The sequence below is a fragment of the Cynocephalus volans genome, chromosome 11 (assembly GCF_027409185.1).
Source record: "Cynocephalus volans isolate mCynVol1 chromosome 11, mCynVol1.pri, whole genome shotgun sequence".
Classification (NCBI taxonomy): Eukaryota; Metazoa; Chordata; class Mammalia; order Dermoptera; family Cynocephalidae; genus Cynocephalus; species Cynocephalus volans.
The window spans coordinates 92204034-92222773 of NC_084470.1; the positions used below are offsets into that span (position 1 = coordinate 92204034).

At 36.4% G+C, this 18740-nt stretch overlaps 1 protein-coding gene across 2 annotated transcripts in view; it reads left to right on the top strand.

Moving 5' to 3' along the window:
- Positions 1–18740, top strand: part of FANCD2 (FA complementation group D2) — a 59544-nt gene that overhangs the window by 5633 nt on the left and 35171 nt on the right. Inside the window, exons 7-18 of one of the 2 annotated variants that reach the window (XM_063114549.1) lie at positions 2236–2314; positions 4553–4677; positions 6088–6175; positions 6706–6810; positions 7220–7320; positions 7670–7778; positions 8015–8050; positions 10063–10206; positions 11730–11864; positions 13053–13184; positions 16038–16148; positions 17799–17908. In XM_063114549.1, the coding sequence (XP_062970619.1) occupies positions 2236–2314; positions 4553–4677; positions 6088–6175; positions 6706–6810; positions 7220–7320; positions 7670–7778; positions 8015–8050; positions 10063–10206; positions 11730–11864; positions 13053–13184; positions 16038–16148; positions 17799–17908 (1275 nt within the window). The remainder of the gene's footprint in view (positions 1–2235; positions 2315–4552; positions 4678–6087; positions 6176–6705; positions 6811–7219; positions 7321–7669; positions 7779–8014; positions 8051–10062; positions 10207–11729; positions 11865–13052; positions 13185–16037; positions 16149–17798; positions 17909–18740) is intronic. The other variant, XM_063114550.1, reaches the window with a different exon arrangement.

The following is an 18740-nucleotide window of genomic DNA, read 5'->3' on the forward strand; positions in this document are numbered from 1 at the left end:
AGTGTCTTTCTTTGAAATTTCATTTTTTTAATGTGTCCACATAAAAATAAATAGGGCCAGCTGGTTAGCTCACTCAGTAGAGTGTGGTGCTAATAACAGCAAGGTCAAAGGTTCTAATGTCCATACCGACCAGCTGCCAAAATAAAATGATAGTAAAAATGAATAAATAATATTTTTTAAAAATTGTAAAGATTATTGTTAAAAGTAATTAATATTCCAAATGCTTGTATATTCGTGGATTATCTCTAGAAGGATGCACAGTAAACTGGAAGCAGTGGTTGTCTTCAAAGAGGAGAGCCAATTGACTAGAGTCAGGTATTCTCTGAATACATACTGTTCTTTAACCTCTAGATTTTTTTTTTTTTAATTCTATGTCAGAAAAAAATGAACAAGGAAGAAATACAAATCATTAAAGTTTTTTTTTTTCTAAGTGCAATTTTGTTTTAGGAATCAAAGACACAAATTTAAAGCAATAAATGCATTTTTTCCACTCTAAAAGGCCTCTCGCTTGTTGAGTGTAATGAGCAGGTGTGCTCACACATTGCTGATGCGCATATTAGTTAGTTTAATCATTCTGAAGAGCAATCGATTCTATGTATCAAGACCTTAGATTTTGCTTACCTTTTAATCTTCAATGCCATGTCTCCTAATTTATCTTAAGGTAATAACTGTGAATGAAAACAAAGACATTACTGTTTAAAATAATAAAAAATTCTAAATGACTCACATGTTCAAGAATAGGAATATCAGGCTAGTCAGTTAGCTCAGTTAGAGTGCAGCTTAGAACACTAAGATCATGGGTTTGGATCCCCATACCAGCCAGCCACCAAAAAAAAAAAAAAAAAAAAGAATAGGAACATAGGAACATCATGTGGAGATTAGAAATTATGAAGAGGAATTTTTATTTTCAATTTTTTTTTTTTAATTGAAACATAATTGTGCATATCTGGGGTACAGCATTGAATAGCAATACTTAATATATGATATTCAAATCAGGATAAGTACTGTGTTTATCATTATACAATGTATTCATTTTTTGTGGCACTTTACCAATTTCTTGCTAGTCCCCCCTTCCACCTCTGCCTTTCTCTCCTTTGTATAAAGAGGAATATTTAATAGCATACATTAATTGAGGGAAAAAGCCCAGGTTACAAATCAGTATTTACAGTTCAGTTCAGTACTTTGTTAAAAGAAGATACAGAGTGGGCTGTGGCTAACTCGGGAGAGTGCGGTGCTGATAACACCAAGGCCATGGGTTCGGATCCTATATAGGGATGGCCGGTTCACTCACTGGCTGAGCGTGGTGCAGACCACACCAAGCCAAGGGTTAAGATCCCCTTACCGGTCATCTTATAATAATAAAAAAAAAAGAAGATACATGCACACACATACACACACAAATGTATATCTCGATAGTGTACTTCTCTGGAAGGACAGGATTATAGTTATTTTTATTTTCTTTTCAATATGTGTTTTTTTAGGATTCTGTATATAATAATAATAGTAATCTTGAAGGTTTATTTTTTTAAATTTGTGTATTAGTTAAATGGCTCATGCCAGATTCTCTGTGTCCTGGCTATGTCTTTCTTAGCTGTTTAGATTGACTGGAGTAAACAGGACCAAGAATGCTGTCAAGAAAAGGAGCTGGAGGTAGTCTAAAACTTTAGACATAGGAGGTTGGGAAGAAGGTGGAGACTATGATTTTGGGGGAAATAATAATAACTGAATCAATGTTTCTTTACCCATAAATGGTTTTCAATACTTTCATGAACATAATCTAGTTTGACCTGCTGTGTTTCTATAGCAGTATATGCTTGCCTTTTTTAGCACTTATCACATTGTTGTAATTAATTTTTTACCTTTTAAAAATATTTGCCTTAATTAATTTTTTAAAGTTTGTTACCTTTATTCTTCTTTAGAAAACTGTTTATTTTTATTTTTTTGGCAAGTATGGGGATCTGAACCTTTGACCTTGGTGTTATAACGGAGCTAGCTGGCCAGCCTATAGCCACCATTAACAGTTTATCATGTCTTCTTGCAGATATCTTTCTTAATATATAGAAGCATATGTCTCCTGTTTTTTTTGGTATTACCTGTATGTTTAGCACAATGTCCAGTGCATAGTAAGTGTTCAGGAAATGTTAATTGAATAGCTGAAATATTTTGTGCAGTATTGATGCTTGCTGTTATATACAGAAAGGCTGAGTTCCTTGTCTTCTTGTCATAATATTTCAGCACGAACAGTGATGGAATCAACATGCCTCGCCTTATTATCAGTCAACTGAAATGGCTTGAAAGAGTTGTGGATGGCAAGGTAGGCTTTGGGGCTTTATCTGTCTCTTGAATTTAAAGAGTATGTTTTCCACACTTAACCAGTCTTTTGGAATTTGTGGGTTTTTTCCTTTTTTCTCAACAGAAAAAAATTAATTTTTCCATCCATCTATTAGCTTTTTCCAGCTTTCATAATTTGAGAATCATGGGTATTTCACTCTAAATTTCTTCAAAAGAGAAGTTTATCTAGTTACAATGATTAGAGAGCATATTAAATAAATTAAATCTTTGAAAAGAAATGTATTAGTTTTTCAAAGTACAGAGATAACATAGAGTACTATGTTTATTTCTCAAAAGTGATGAGATGCCAAACCATCCTGCTTCACAGCAAATGTTTTAATTTGATTACATATTGAGGAAAATTACAGAAAGTTTTTAGAATTATGTGATTTGGTATTAAGCACCTTGGTAAAGTTGAATGTTTTTTGAGTTTAGTGCTTGAGGCCCATTTCTTTTCAGGAATTCTTAAAATCATTAATTTTTGTCAGATATTTCAAGGCTAATCTTTATTTGGAAGAACATGAATTTTGGAGTCTCATCCAAGCTGGAATTTTGGGTCTGCCACTTAACTATGTATCCTTGAGCAACTTATATCCCCACATTTTAAAAATAGTAATTGTCACACTAACTCCATAGTTATGAAGATTAAGTGAAATAAAGTGTAACACCTATAGATATTATATGAGGGGTCTTCAAAATGTTCATGGAAAATGCACATTATGAAAAAACTATGCATGGATTTCAAAAATTTTTTGCACTTAAATAAACTTATACTAACTTGTTATAATATGTCTGAACAGGGTCTAATTTGAGGCACTAAAAAGGATAAGACATCAGTTTTAGTCAGAACAAAAGGAATTCTGCCAAAATTGAAGCAAAAACAAACATCAAATTTATGATGAAGCTTGGGTGGAAGAATGGTGAAATCATTGATACTTTACGAAAAGTTTATGGGCACAAAGCCCCAAAGAAATCAGCAGTTTACAAACGGATATTTCATTTTAAGAAGGGACAAGATGATGGTGAAGATGAAGCCTGCAGTGGCAGGCCATCCATATCTGTTTGTGAGGAAAAATTAATCTTGTTTGTGTCCTAATTGAAGAGGACCAACGATTAATAGCAGAAACAGTAGCCAACACCATAGACATCTCAGTTCAGCTTACACAATTCTAACTGAAAAATTAAAGTCTAGCAGACTTTCCACTCAATGAGTGTCAAAACTGTTGTGCCCAGATCAGCTGCAGACAACAGCAGAGTTTTCAGTGGAAATTTTAAACAAGCAGGATCAAGATCCTGAAGCATTTCTTCAAAGAATTGTATTAAGAGATGAACTATGACTTTACCAGTACAATCATGAAGACAAAACACAATCAAAGCCATGCCTACCAGGAGGTGGAAGTAGTCCAGGAAGCAAAAGCAGAATGATCAAACACAAAGGTCATGGCAACAGTTTTTTGGGGTGTTCAGGCATTTTGCTTGTTGACTTTCTGGAGGGTCAAAGAATGATAACATCTACTTATGAGAGTGTTCTGAAAAAGTAAGCCAAGGCTCTAGCAGAAAAATGCCTGGGGAAGCTTTACCAGAGAGTCCTTCTCTACCATAAAAATGTTCCTGCTCGTTCCTCTCATCCACCAAAGGCAATTTTGCAAGAATTTCCATGAGAAATCATTAGGCATCCACTTTACAGTCCTGAGTTGTCTCCTTCTGACTTTTTTTTCCCTAATCTTAAAAAAATCTTTAAAAGGCACCCATTTTTCTTCAGTTAATAATGTAGAAAAGACTGCATTGACATGGTAGACATGGCTGGTATTATCCCTTACAAAAGTATCTGAACTTGATGGAGCTTACGTTGAAAAAGTTTATATTTTTTATTTTTATTTATTTTGGCAGCTGGCCACTACAGGTATCCGAACCCTTGACTTGGTGTTATAACACCATGCTCTAACCAACTGAGCTAACTGGCCAGCAATATTTTTAGCTTTTAATTCCATTTTTCTATGAATGTTTTGAAGTCGCCTCATACCATCCACCCTACATTTTTTTCTATATACCATCTCGTATGAACTTTTCTGGGCCATTTGCCTCTGAATTTATGTTGTGAGCATGAGTCTATAGTTGTCATATTGTACACAAACTAATTTCAGCTCTGTATTTCACAAGGAGGTAGTCTTTCTCTATTCTGGGTAATGTGCTACAATTCTAATAGTGTCCTCCACTGCAGGACCTCTCCACCAAGATCATGCAGCTGATCAGTATTGCTCCAGTGTACCTGCAGCATGACTTCATCACCAGCCTACCTGAAATCCTGGGGGATTCTGAGCATGCTGATGTGGGGAAAGAACTCAGGTAGATAAGCATGCTGTCACCATCCTAAGCAAGGCTCCACTGTGGGAGCTTTATCACTGCAGTATGAAAGAATAGTAGTAATATGTTCCTTTTTATATAAAAAGAGGGCGATAATACCTTCCATGAGTAGGATATGGGATTTGACTTGTTTATTCTAATAATGGATATTTATTTATTTATTTATTTATTCATTCATTCATTCATTCATTTATCCCTGTATAAAGATGACCGGTAAGGGGATCTTAACCCTTGACTTGGTGTTGTCAGCACCACACTCTCCTAAGTGAGCTAACCGGCCATGCCTATATAGGGAACCAAACCCGTGGCCTAATAATGGGTATATATTTAAATTGATCCACCTACTTTATTTTAAGTGATACACCTGTTATGAACATGAAGTCTGGCTTAGGATTAAGTATATAAATTTGGTGTATAGAGAACCTGAGCATGATCCTTTTTATTAGCATTTCCTCCAAAGGGTTCTCACTCCTGACTATACATCAAAATCATTTGTGGAGCTTATTAAACATCTTCATTCTTTGGGTCCCTAGATGATTCTAATGCACATGCCTGCATCAGGCTTTTTGCTGAGATCCATTGCTTACTGCTACTCATGAAAAATAGTAATTGTTAGGGTGGTAATTAAGAAGAGAACTATATCTGTAGGTATAGTGTTTCTCAGTGCAACTTTTTGTGTGTCCTAGAAGTAGTTAAAATTTAGTTTGTAATACTTTCTTTTCTATAGTTGTCTGCTAAGCTATCTCTAAAAATGTCCAGTGATTTCTTGCCTTTGTGCTGTTGGGCAGGATGCTTTCACTGGGTAAAGCACATCACCACCCACTTTGCCTGCCTGATGCCAGCTTGTCTTCTTGTATAGCCTTCTCTTAGACTCCATCACTGTCCTTCTCAATGCTGTGTGGCCCTGTAGCGCCCTACACATAACATCTGTCATATTTATCACACTTCACTGTGACTGTTTTGGGTTTTCTTTTTCGTTTTGTCAGGAAGAACATGTACCAAAGTCAGTGGTAGTAACATCTGGATAGTGGGGATGGTGAAGGAGGGCTTCTCGTTTCTACTTTATTAGTTGTTTGAATTTTTATAATGAATGTATTTTTTTTGTAATTCAAACAATTTTTTTTTTTTTTTTTGGTCTTTTTCGTGACCGGCCCTTAGCCAGTGAGTGCACCGGCCATTCCTATATAGGATCCGAACCCGCACTCTCCCAAGTGCGCCCCGGGCTCGGCCCATAATTCAAACAATTTTTAATGCAACATACTATAAACAGTAATTTAATGAGAACTGAATATATCCTCTCTTTCCATACTCTGAAGAGTGATTTTCTCAAGTCATTATTTGCCCAGCCCTGTTTAAACTTTTTTCGACTTTTCTCTTTTTCCCCATTCACAGTGACCTACTGATGGAGAATACTTCACTTACTGTCCCAATCCTGGATGTCCTTTCTAGCCTCCGACTTGACCCAAACCTGCTGTCTAAGGTAGGAAAGGCTCTGCTTTCCAGAAACAGAGCCAGTTTCTGACCTCCTGGTCATTGCCTTGGGAGAAATAATGTGTAATAAAAATTTTATTTTGAAACCATAGAGAATGATATTTGGTCTCTTTTTTTTTTTCCTTTTTGATGAGTTTCTGATGAGTTTCGATGAGATGTTATTCTGTGATAGATTTGCTGGTCTGTTTGTAAGCAATAAGTAGAAATTTTCTATATTGCCTTAAATATATTCTGCTTTCCATAATAACAATTTTTTATGCCTTCCTGTAGCCAGTTAAGAATTCAGGCTCCAAAATGTAGGATATCACATTTATCACCTGTCTATTTTTAAAGAAACTGTGGTGTTAACAATTGAAAGTTTGTAATTTGAGAAAAAATAAAAGGAGGTGGTTTTCTTCCAAAATTACAAGTGGGAAAACTTAGCGAGAGACTTTATTTTTCTAATTTTACCTAAAAGTCAGTACTAGGTTGAGGTAGTGACATGAAAATACTTAAGCATTTTGTGCTTTTTATTTTTAGGTCCGCCAGTTGGTGATGGGTAAGCTGTCGTCTGTCAAATTAAATGATTTACCTGTAATAATCAAGTTCATTCTTCATTCTATAACAGCTACAGATGCACTTGAGGTATGCTATTATTTCTCACCAAACCTAGTTAAAGGTACTTCAGGAAAAATTATTTAATAGGTCCCAATTGCTCTTCTCTGTCCCCAGACTAATTAATAATGCTGATTAATGCTGATAGTATTCAGGGAAGGGAATGGAGCTACTAGTCAGATTGATTATTCTATATAAGCTGCTGCAGTTTATATTTGCTATTTCTGTGTAGTACCTCAAGGAATTCTGGAATTTTGGGTGTGACATACTATGTTTGTATTAGTAATTCTCATCAACTCTCTTTCTAAATGCCTTGTCCAACCTTTAAATTTTTTCTTCCTCCATCCTTTAGGAGGTTGTTGTGGTTCTTTTGAGAGAATGGACTATGCCTGTCCCCTATGAATGAGCAGAACACATAGTTAAAATTTACTTTCTGCAGGTAATTTCTGAGCTTCGAGAGAGATTGGATGTGGAGCATTTTATTTTGCCATCACGGTTTCTTGCTTCCCAAAGCACGTTGAAAAGTAAAGGACGAGCAAGGTATAGAGCTCCTCGACAATTATTGCCCCTTTTCTCACATAGATAAGGAAAGTTATTTAATATTTATCCTGAAAACAGAACAGTTAGAACTTAATACTTACAACTGCAAATAATGGTAGTAATATATTTGCATATAATACTACATAGTTTTTCACATCATATATGTGTGTGTATATATTTTTCCTTAGCTATTCAGATTAATCCCAGATTGACTACAGTACAAGTTTATTAGTGGTTTTATACATGAGGCTGTTACCTGCTCCAGGGCATGTGGCTAGTAAGAATTAACCAGGTCTTACAAGTTTCTCTCTGGTAATTACAATAACTTTTCTCCCTCTGCTCCTTTTAGTTCTTCAGGACATCAAGAAAGCAGTGATCAGGACTGTATTACTCTCCTCTTTGATGTTATAAAGTCAGCTGTTAGATATGAGAAAACCATTTCAGAAGCTTGGATTAAGGTGAGTGAGATCTTTGGAGCTTTGAGCATCAAGAAGGAAATAGGTGGCAATCAGTGACAGAAGTGTGAGTAAGGTAGGTTGAAATAAAAGTCCAAAAAGTCATTTAAGTGGAAATGATAGATGATGGTTGCCAGATGGACAGATTGGCTTTCAAATAAGAGAACTGGGCATATCAGATAAGGTAAAATGTGTTTCAGTGATGTGTCATAATATTTTTGTGACCCTTGTTTTTCCAGGCGATTGAAACCACTGCCTCGGTGTCTGAACTCAAGGTAATGTTCATGTACTATGAATTGTAAGTATTGCAGGCTTAAAAGTAGTGACATTGGCTGGCTTGCCCTCCTGCTTTCTTTCTCTTCCTCCCTCCACTCTCCTTTTGCACCATCTGTAGTTGCTGTAATAAACATCAGCTGTGTGGGGAAGATAATCTGAGGGGGTGACCTGCCAGAAGGTCTGCCCTACTCATTAATTCTGTTAATTAAAAAAGCTTACATTATCCATAAGGGGAAATATTAGCACTCTAAACAAGCGCCGAATTTCAGTCAGAGAAGCCAAGTCCCCACTGATGAGATGAAGAATATAGCCACCTGGGTCATGAGTTGTCCCTGTATCTGATTGCCTTTCCTTCTACCTGTTGGATAATGTCAAGATAATGGCATTCCTTGTTTTACTTTATTTTGCACATGTAGACCTGAGCAGAGTGCATCAAACAGTCCATCCACTCAAGGCAATGGTACTGGGTCTGTGTCTCTTAATTCTAGGAATATCTTCTTGTGTTAGGAAGCCAGACGATTGAGTTTCTTATGTACTGACTGGTTTCCTTTAAAAATTTTTCTTTAGTTGGAATCTGTTTTGTGGAATTTTTGGTAGTTGGGTCAGCCAATTGTTGAATTAATGTCTTTAAAAATTTTTTAAGGACCAACCCATGGCTCACTTGGGAGAGTGTGGTGCTGATAACACCAAGGCCATGGGTTCGGATCCCTATAAGGTATGGCCGGTTGACTCACTTGGGAGAGCATGGTGTTTAGAACACCAAGTCAAGGGTTAAGATCCCCTTACCAGTCATCTTTAAAAAAAAAAAAAAAAATTTTTTTTTTAAAGTTTTACCATCACGTTTAATGGAAGACTATCTTAAAAGTTTTTATGATATTGAATAAAAAAATGAAAAAATATCAATAATTTTTTGTGGGGGAAAAAAAATCAAAATACCATAACACAACTTTTAATTTTTGCATAAAAGTAAATTGGCCACCTTGGGTGCCTGCATACCTACATTTACAGATTTGTAGTCATTGTATAAATATAATTTTGTATTCTGATTTTTCTCTCTTGACATTTTTTTCTCTTGTCATAAACAGTTTGCATGCTTCTGCATTGTCTTCATTGTCATTTTTAATGGCTGTATTCTGTTCTGTTCTAATGATTCTAAATTTTGATGTCTAAAGATACCATCTCTTCAGTGAAGACACGTCCCAAGTAATTTTTTTTGTCTTGCTTGTCTTTTTAACTTTTTCTTTTAAAACATAGATAATACAAGCTAAATGAGGAGAAAAATTTGCAAAGAATCTATAAATGTAGAAAATAAAGTTTCCCTTCACTCTGTCTCATTCCTCGGAGATAATCATCCTTCCAGATTTTTTCTATTCATATACAAACTTACACATGAATGCAAGTGCAGGCATACTTACTCTCATACATACACATATATGTGTACGTTGGCATATTGTTTTGCAGAAGTAGAATCTTATTGTAATTATTATTTTGAAGGTTGCCCTTTTTTTTCACTTTACTATATGTCAGGAATGTCTTTCTCTGTCAAAAAATAGTCTAGTTCATTCTTTTTGATGGCTATATAATATTCCAAAAATGACTCTATCATAATGTATTTAACCTTTCCCATATTGATGGGCATTTACATCCTTTCCAACTTTTCAAATAGTAATTTTCCTAATAATAATTGAAAATATATATTGTGCTTGGTAAGTGATTTCAAGGTTTTTTTTTCCGATAAATATGAAGATGTTCAAAGTTTTTTCTGTAGTAATATCACTTTCACTTATATTCCAATGTTTTCTTGAGAGATTAATAGTTGAGGCACTTTATTTCTCTGAAAAATATTACTGAGTTCATGAACATGTAGGAACTCCCATGGGAGTACATTGAGCAAATGAGTATCACCCATTCTTTGTTTCAATGGGAAAAAGTTGAGAGCTGCTGTTTTGTTGTAGTAAATGTACTGATTTATTAAACTATTGTCCTATTGTTGCACATTTATTGACGATAGATTTTTGACCTGGCAATGCTGCTCATCATCCATAGCACCAACCCTCAGACAAAGAAGTGCATTGAGAGGGTGCTAAGAAATAAGATTCGATCAGGCTGTGTTGAAGAACAGCTGTTACGGGGTACATTCTATATTCATCACTTGGTAAGTGTCAGACAATCAGACAACATTAGTCTGAAAGTTGTATATAGGTCATCTTAACCTTTCCTTTCCATCTTAACACAGCATAGGAATCTTAATACCACCACCCTTGCTGGGTATAGATCTTTGACAGAGAGCTCAGTGCTATATTTCAAAACATAGTAGAATTATTACCTGCCTTGATTGAGACATTATGATGTTAATAAACCAACCTAGGATTAATTTTCACTTTTTTAGGAAAAAGGTCACAAAATTGGTTTATATTGAACTTATTTGACTCAAACCCTAAATTCTTCTTTATAGGAAATGTTTTAATTCAGGACTTCTGATTCTATACTGTATAACTTGATTTTTCAATTTAAAATGGAAGCTTTTACAGCTCCCATGTAAAATTTCATCTTGTTATTTCAGCCCATTATTCAAGCCCATTGAGACTTTCAAATCTTAATTTTAAATTATTCATTTTAGTTGTCTAGATTTGTGCAATTTGCAGCTTTGGCAAACTTGCCTTGTATATCCTGTTCTAAGTAGTTTATAAAAATCCTGAGGAAAATAGAACTAGAGGAATGCCAGTAAAGACATAAATATGAATCTGTCGTACCATCCCTATTTGACTGTTTAACACTGTGAACCTTAGGTGTTGATTCCTCTCAAAAGGTAAACCATTCAAGTTGGAATTTTGTAAGCTGGAAATAGTGTTTTGCCAGCTGAATATTCAAGATATTAACAGTGTAGAACTTAGAAAACTGGATGGGCTAGTGGTTTTGGGCTTGGCTCAGGAACTAATGAGAATATATACTTGGGTCTTAAGATTTTATATTTAGGAATGAGCTTAACGTTTGCATTATTTTATCTCGCATTCTTTTCTATGTTTATTTCTGGCAGTTATATATGTTTGGGGTTGTAATTATCCAGAGGGCAGAAACCATATATAATTTTTCATTGCAGGGTTTCCCCATTAAAGCATTATATCCAGTTCAATACTTAATATAAGTATTTTTCTAAACATTGTGATATCAGTAAAGAAGCTAGACTTATTAACTGGTTATTTACTCTGGGTCCGTTAGTGTACATCTATATTTCATTATTGGTAAGGCACGATCACTCTTGATCTTCTTTAAAAGAAATGAGTTTAGTTAGCATTGAATCTTATAGACTAATTTCAAATCATAATCGAGGCAGAGCAGACCTCTCCAGAGAGGCAGTATGATTGAGTGAGGAAACTGGGATTTAGAAGATCTGGCTTCTAATCCCAAATTGGGCAGATAGGAACGGTAATATTAGGCTTGTAATTTAACTTCTTTGAGTGTCAAGGTCAATTCTTATCCATATGTAGAATCCCATTGATCCTGAGAGGAAACAAAGAATGGTAAAGGATTATTCTGAGTAAAACAAAGATTAATATTCCTTAAATTAAAAGGAGAGTTGGGGAGGAGCACTCTAACAGCCAACAGGGTGAGCAATTCTTAGATTCTGTAATAACTAAGTTTTCCCATAGCTTCTTTATTCTCTATTCTTCCCTCAAGGTTCTTGAGGATGTTTGTCCGTCCATTCTGTTGCTGGCTCAGAGTTTGTTTCACTCCGTAGACCAGCGTATAATTTCGTTTGGCAGTCTCCTATACAAATATGCATTTAAGTTTTTTGACACTTACTGCCAGCAGGTATGTTGAAATATTTATTTTGGCAAGGAGGGAACAGGGAAAAGGAAACAAATTCAGTTCCAAGTGAATTGCATGTGTTCTGGTGTTTATTTCTTGTTGGTTGGAAGGCATTGAAGGGGAAAGAACTCTGAACTGGGGTTTGGGAAGCTCAGTTCTAGTCCCAACCATGAAAAAATGAAGAGGCTGGACTGGAGGAACTAACTCTGTATTCTGAGCTCTAAAATTCTCTCTGAGTCTAAAACTTAGGTCCAGCTCCAGTTTACTTGGAATAAACTTTGGCTTAAAGGGTTGGGGTTATCAAGTGGTTTTTATAATACAGGAATGGCAGTGAAATTTAGCTGTAAATAATCAACTTCTGGTTGATCCTGGAGTTGGTTCTCTAGAAAAAAGTGTGGTGAAAAACAAATGAATGAGAAATGCCTGAGGGCCTAACCCTATTCCAGTGAACTCGAGATATAACATTTAATAGCAAATCTCCAGAGAGGGAAGGCTGCGTTTGTGGAAAGGGATTATGAAAGCAAGTAGAGGACAAAGTATCTTATTTTGTATTTTTATGTATACTATACCTATTATTGACAATGTTAAAACATATTTGAATGGAACTTTTACAAACGAATATGTGAAAAACCTTTTTAAATTTTAAGCAGAGCAGTAAATGCAGCTGACGTAAACTAGCTATTGCAATTAAGATTATAATTCTGTTATTGCTCTGTTATGGAAAGGGAGAATGGCATCTAAGACATTTTTTACATTTTAGAGGCACTGTCATGACTCGTGGAAACATGCAAGCCTAAGTTGTACTGTATAGAGAAAACCTTTAGTTCTTTGAGTGCCATCTTTTTAAGAAATTTCAACAGATTAAGCAAAACCACAGTTAAAGGGTAAAGTTTAACCCGTATGGGATGAAGAAAGAAGACGACTACACCAAGGAGCAAAATCAAGAGGGCTTAGATAGTGCTCACTGATAAATTATGGGAAATAGGTCAAGACTAGATGGTAGTGTAGTTACATTGGCATAATTCTAAGCCTCCTGAAGCCAACATTAATGAAAACTAGGTAATAGACGAGGGGATCAGGCGGGTTATGATTTTAACAAAGTAGAGATTGGAAAGGCCTCAGGCATAAACCCCTTTTGAATGGCCATACCATATTTTTGCTTCACACTGTCCTGTTGACTCTCCTGTATAGGAAGTGGTTGGTGCACTAGTGACACATGTCTGCAGTGGGAATGAAGCTGAAGTTGATACTGCATTGGATCTCCTCCTAGAGTTGGTAGTACTAAAGCCATCTGCTATGAGGCTGAATGCTGTCTTTGTGAAGGTATCTGTTGGCTCCACTGTTACATACTGAATCGCTTTTCTTTCTTGCATGTATTTGAAAATTATCTGATATCTGTTTGTTAGCAATCATTTATTTTATCCTCTTTAGGTACTGAGCACTATGATTGGTGGGAGGGGGTGGGAAGGAGGTGAGATCATGGGCAAGTAATATAAAAAATGACTAATTATCTATGTATTAATTCATTCAGCAAACACTTCTTTATAACTATCTACCAAGGTCTATTCCTTTATGCGGACATAAAGATTGGTTCTTGCCTTTGATGATAGAAACTAAAACATATAAGCAAGTCACTGTAAATACAATATGATGAATTTTTTCTTTTTTTTTTAAAAGATGACCAGTAAGGGGATCTTAACCCTTGACTTGGTGTTGTCAGCACCACGCTCTCCCAAGAGAGCTAACCAGCCATCCCTATACAGGGATCCAAACCTGTGGCCTTGGTGTTATCAGCACCACACTCTCCCAAGTGAGCCACGGGCCGGCCCAATATATGAATTTTCTAATAAGGATAAAGTGCTATTGATACAACTAAGCAGGAATAATTAAATTTGGCCTGGGGAGCTGGAGAAGTCTTCAAAGAGGAGATAACATTTAAGTGATTCTTGAAAGATGGGAATGATTGATGAGAGAAAGTAAGAGAAGTTCATTCTAGGCAGAGAACAGTTTGAACAGAAGCAAATTGATGCCCAAGTCTATGGTATGCCTGAGGGATGACAAGTAGACTAGTATGGCTGGAGAATAGGATATATGGTGAGGAGTGGTGGGAGGTTAGGCTTGTAAGACATGGGACAGGGACAGGTTGTGAAGGGTCTCAAATTCTATGCTAAAGAGTTTCAACTTTATTTTATTTTATTTTATTTTTTTATTATTATTATTATTTTTAAAGATGACCGGTAAGGGGATCTTAACCCTTTACTTGGTGTTTTCAGCACCAGGCTCTCCCAAGTGAGCGAACCAGCCATCCCTATATAGGATCCGAACCTGTAGCCTTGGTGTTATCAGCACCACACTCTCCCAAGTGAGCCACGGGCTGGCCCTCAACTTTATTTTATAAACCGTAGGAAGCCATTATAGGTTTTTACAGTGAGTTGACCTAATCAAGTCTGGGCTTTGAAAGATAGCTCTGTAGGCCATGTGGTGGGTGGATTGGAGGCCACTGAAATAAATGATCAAGGGGAGTGAGAGTAAGGGCCAAAATTAGGATCATGCGGATGGAGAAGGAATGATGACTTAAACAATTTGGTGTTAGTATTAACATGACTGCCAAGAGTACATAGCAATGAGGAACAGGGAAACTAGATTCAAGTTTTCCATCTTAGGAAACTGGGTGAGTGGTTGTGCCATTTCCTGAGCTCAGGAGACCAGGAGGGAGTGCATCTTTTGAAAGAAGTGAGACAATTTCAGTTTAAGATGTCCGTGTGTGGATGGTCAGAGGATAGTTGGAAATTCTGGTTTGGAGCCAATAAGCACCATTTGGTGGAAGGTCTATTTTCAGTATTTATAACCATATAGGTGTGAACTCAAGTGAGTCATATTTTGAGGCAGAAGATTATAGAAGCTTATGAGAGCACAGAAATTTTGAGAACGTTAATGTTTAAGTGGCAGGCTGAAGCAAACGTCCATAGAAGGAAAATGAGAAGACTAAAAGATGATTAACATGCACTAGAATGATGTGGGGTAGCAAAAGCCTAGGAAAGAGAGAGCTTCAAGAGTGAGGGGTTTGTCTACAAGGCTGGGTGCTACAGAGGATGAAGACAGAGAAGAGTCCATTGGCTTTGGCAATTAGGATAGCTCTGGTAACCTCTGAGAGAGGTATTAATTGAATAATACGGTTGGAAGCCAGAGAGCAGTGACTTGCAGAAGTAAAGACTGGGGTATAGATTCAATGTTGAGAAGCCTCAAGGAAGAGAGAATAAGAAAAGTAGCTTGAGGAAGAAGCAGGTTGCAAGGAAGATATTTTTTAGATGAGGAGGTTTGCGATTATTTGCTGGCTGAGAAGGATTTAGTGGAAAGGAACTATGGAAAAAACTTTGTAATTAATTAAAAGCGTTCAAAGCTCTTTTATTACTTCATCCTCAGACCAACTTTGGAAGGTGTTATAGCTATTATTATCCCCATGTTAGAGGTGAGAAAGCCAAGGTAAAAAAGTAAATAGTTTCCTTGTGACTCCTTTCAGATGTGTAGAGCAAGGATAAATAATTCATGGGATAGAAGCTGGGAAGGGATGGTATGGCAGGAAAATAAGGTCAGAAACATGACTTTTAATGGGATATTGTTTTCATGAAGAAAAAGAGAAGGGTGGAGGTAAAGAATATGGAGAAATGGGAGGCACATTAGGATGACTAAGCAGGAGATGTTTAAAGCCCAAGACTGTGCTTCAGAGGAAAGAGGACAAATAAGACTTTATCCTTCCTGGTGATGGTACCTAGCCTCTGATAATATGATAGATTTAGAAAGCTGCAGGGGTTGGCCTGTGGCTCACTCGGGAAAGTGTGGTGCTGATAACACCAAGGCCATTGGTTTGGATCTCATATAGGGATGGCCAGTTAGCTCACTGGGTGAGCGTGGTGCTGACAACACCAAGTCAAGGGTTAAGATCTCCTTACCGGTCATCTTTAAAAAAAAAAAAATAGAAAGCTGCAAGAGCCCTCTCAGCTTATATCCAGAATATCAAACCATTGGGCCTTGAGCATAGCTTTTAAAACTTAAGCTTTTAGAGAACTATCTGTGTGGCCATCTATATGTATGTCTCAAGGATTTTAATTTTTTTCTTTTAAAGGGAAAAAGGGTTAGGTGCTAGCCTCATTGTTGGCATTTTTTTTTTTCTCACAGAGCATTTTAGATTATCTGGATAATATGTCCCCTCAGCAAATACGAAAACTCTTCTATATTCTCAGCACACTGGCATTTAGCAAACAACATGAAGCCAGCAGCCATATCCAGGTAAGAGGTAGTATGTTGAGAAAGAATCTTTTAAGCCTCTTTATTTGGAGTTTGCTGGACAAAATAACTTCAGCCTGTGTAGTAGTAGAAATAAAGTACATAGCCACGGTCCCAGCATTTTTTCATCCTTTTCTTACCATAAACATTAAGTGCCTACTCTGTGCCAGGAGCTGAGATGCTAGGTATATCAGGTGTTCTGCCCTAAGGAAGCTTTGTCTATTAGGGTGGAGATGGATCTGTGATCAGCTAACCATGAAACTGAGAAAAGCCATTCAGGTTCAGTGCTGTGGGGACACAGAATTCCCTTGTTTCATAAGAAACATCTATGTCTAGCATGAACTTCACCTGGGCAGGCTTTCATTTGTGGATATCATTTACTGAAAAATCCAGTGAAAGAAGAAATTAGGATATAATCATAACTCACAGTTCTTTTGTATCTTTAGTGCCACCTTGTGCCAATAATCCATACTAGACTGTGACTTGGAATAACTAGCACCTTTTTTTAATTAAAAAAATTTTTTTGGCTGGGTCATATATACATGATAACAAAATTCAAAATGTATAGAAGGGTATATACAGTGAAAAGTAACTCTCACTCTGAGTCCTCTAGGCATCTGGTTTGTCTCCTAAAGGCAATTACTTTTACTACTATACAGCCTTCTAAGATGTTCTGAACATTTACAAATTTGTATTTATCTATAGTCACCCCTTTCCCCTCTTGTCCTACATTTTGCTTTTTGCATTGAGCATTATATTTTGGAGTTTGCTTCATATGTAAGTTGATATATGTAATATAAATTGATCACAGATGCAAAGGTTTATTTCTGGACTTTCTATTCTATTCCATTGATCTATATGTCTGTCGTTATGCCAGTACCACACTGTTTTTTGATAACTGTAGCTTTGTAGAAATTTTGTTTGTTTGTTTGTTTTTGGTGGCTGACCAGTACGGGGATCCCAACCATGACCTTGGTGTTATCAGCACTTGTTTGCTCTCCCAAGTGAGCTAACTAGCCAGCTCTGTAGTAATTTTGAAATCAGTAATGTGAGCGCTCCGACTTTGTTCATTTTCAAGATTGTTTTGGCTATTTTATCTGGGGTCACTTGAAATTCCATATGAATTTTAGTATGGGTTTTTCTGGTTTTGGAAAAAATGTTGTTGGGATTTTGATAAGGATTGCATTGAATCATTTTAAACAGTATTGTCATAGCAAAATTAAGTCTCTCAATTCAGGAACATGAGATATCTTTCCATTTATTTAGGTCTTTGATTTCTTTCAGCAGTGTTTTGTAGTTTTTAATATATAAGACTTTCACCTCCTTGATTAAGTTTATACCTAAGTATTTTATTCTACTTCATTATTTTATCTGAGCACAAAAATAATAGCAGCTATTATTTTTGTATATCTGTCATGTGCTGGGCACTGTTCTAGGAATTTTTCATGACTTGTCTCTAATCCTTAAAACAACCTTCCTCATTGCATAGATGAGAAAATTGAGACTCAGGGAGATGAAAGACTTTCTAAAGGCCACACAGTTAGTAAATGATAGAACCCTTCCTAGTCTAGTTTTTTTGGCTCCAATATCTATACGCTCTTTTACTGTGCCACCTCAGCATCTTCGTTTTTCTCTATCACTGTCGCATTGCAGGATGACATGCACCTGGTGATACGAAAGCAGCTCTCTAGCACCATATTCAGGTACAAACTAATTGGGATTATTGGCGCTGTCACCATGGCTGGCATCATGGCGGCAGACAGGTAGGCATGGAGACCCTGGCTTCTGTGGTTCAAGATCAATTGAGTTGCTGCCTTACAAAATAAAAGTGTTACATTGCACAGACTTCATTCTAACAGTAGACATTAAAACTGTGAGAGAAGTGAGCAACTGTGTTTTTGCTGCTTTTCCATATTCCCTTCTAATCATGACTGTATATACAGTGTATAATTGTTACAGAATTGTGATTGTAATCATTACAACATGATGGTTAAAAATAGGGATTGGACAGAGATAAAGCGATAGAAATCTTTCCACAAAAGGGGAAGTCTGATCCCTCTGCAGTGCATTTTTCTGTATCTCCTCCTGACCTAGGCACTAGACAATTTGGGTTTCTGTGTTGCTGTGGTATTCCTATCTGGAACTTCATGAATGGTACAAATAAGGTCTTCCTTGTGGATTTCCCCCTTTTGCTTTTTGATGCCCCAATTGTAACGTCTAAAGAAACATCAGATTTGGGACTTGATAAGCTGTTACCATTGGAAACTGACCTTGGAATTCAGTTCATGCTCTTTGGAAATTATTTGTCACTAACTCCTGAGACCTCAGGAGACATCCTTAGAATCAGCATTAATAATACAAGAGGCTGCATATTGTACTGATTAAGAGTTCCTTCACTGAAGCCATATTGCTTGCCTGGGGTCAAATCCTGGGTCCATTGTTTATTAGCTGAATGACCTTGCATAAGTTACTTTACACCTCTCTCTGCCTTTGTAGTCTCACATGTGTGAAATAAGGATAATAATAGTATTACTTCAATGCCCAGCACATAGTATGCACTAAAAAAGTGTTTGCTCTTATTATTATGAATTTAGC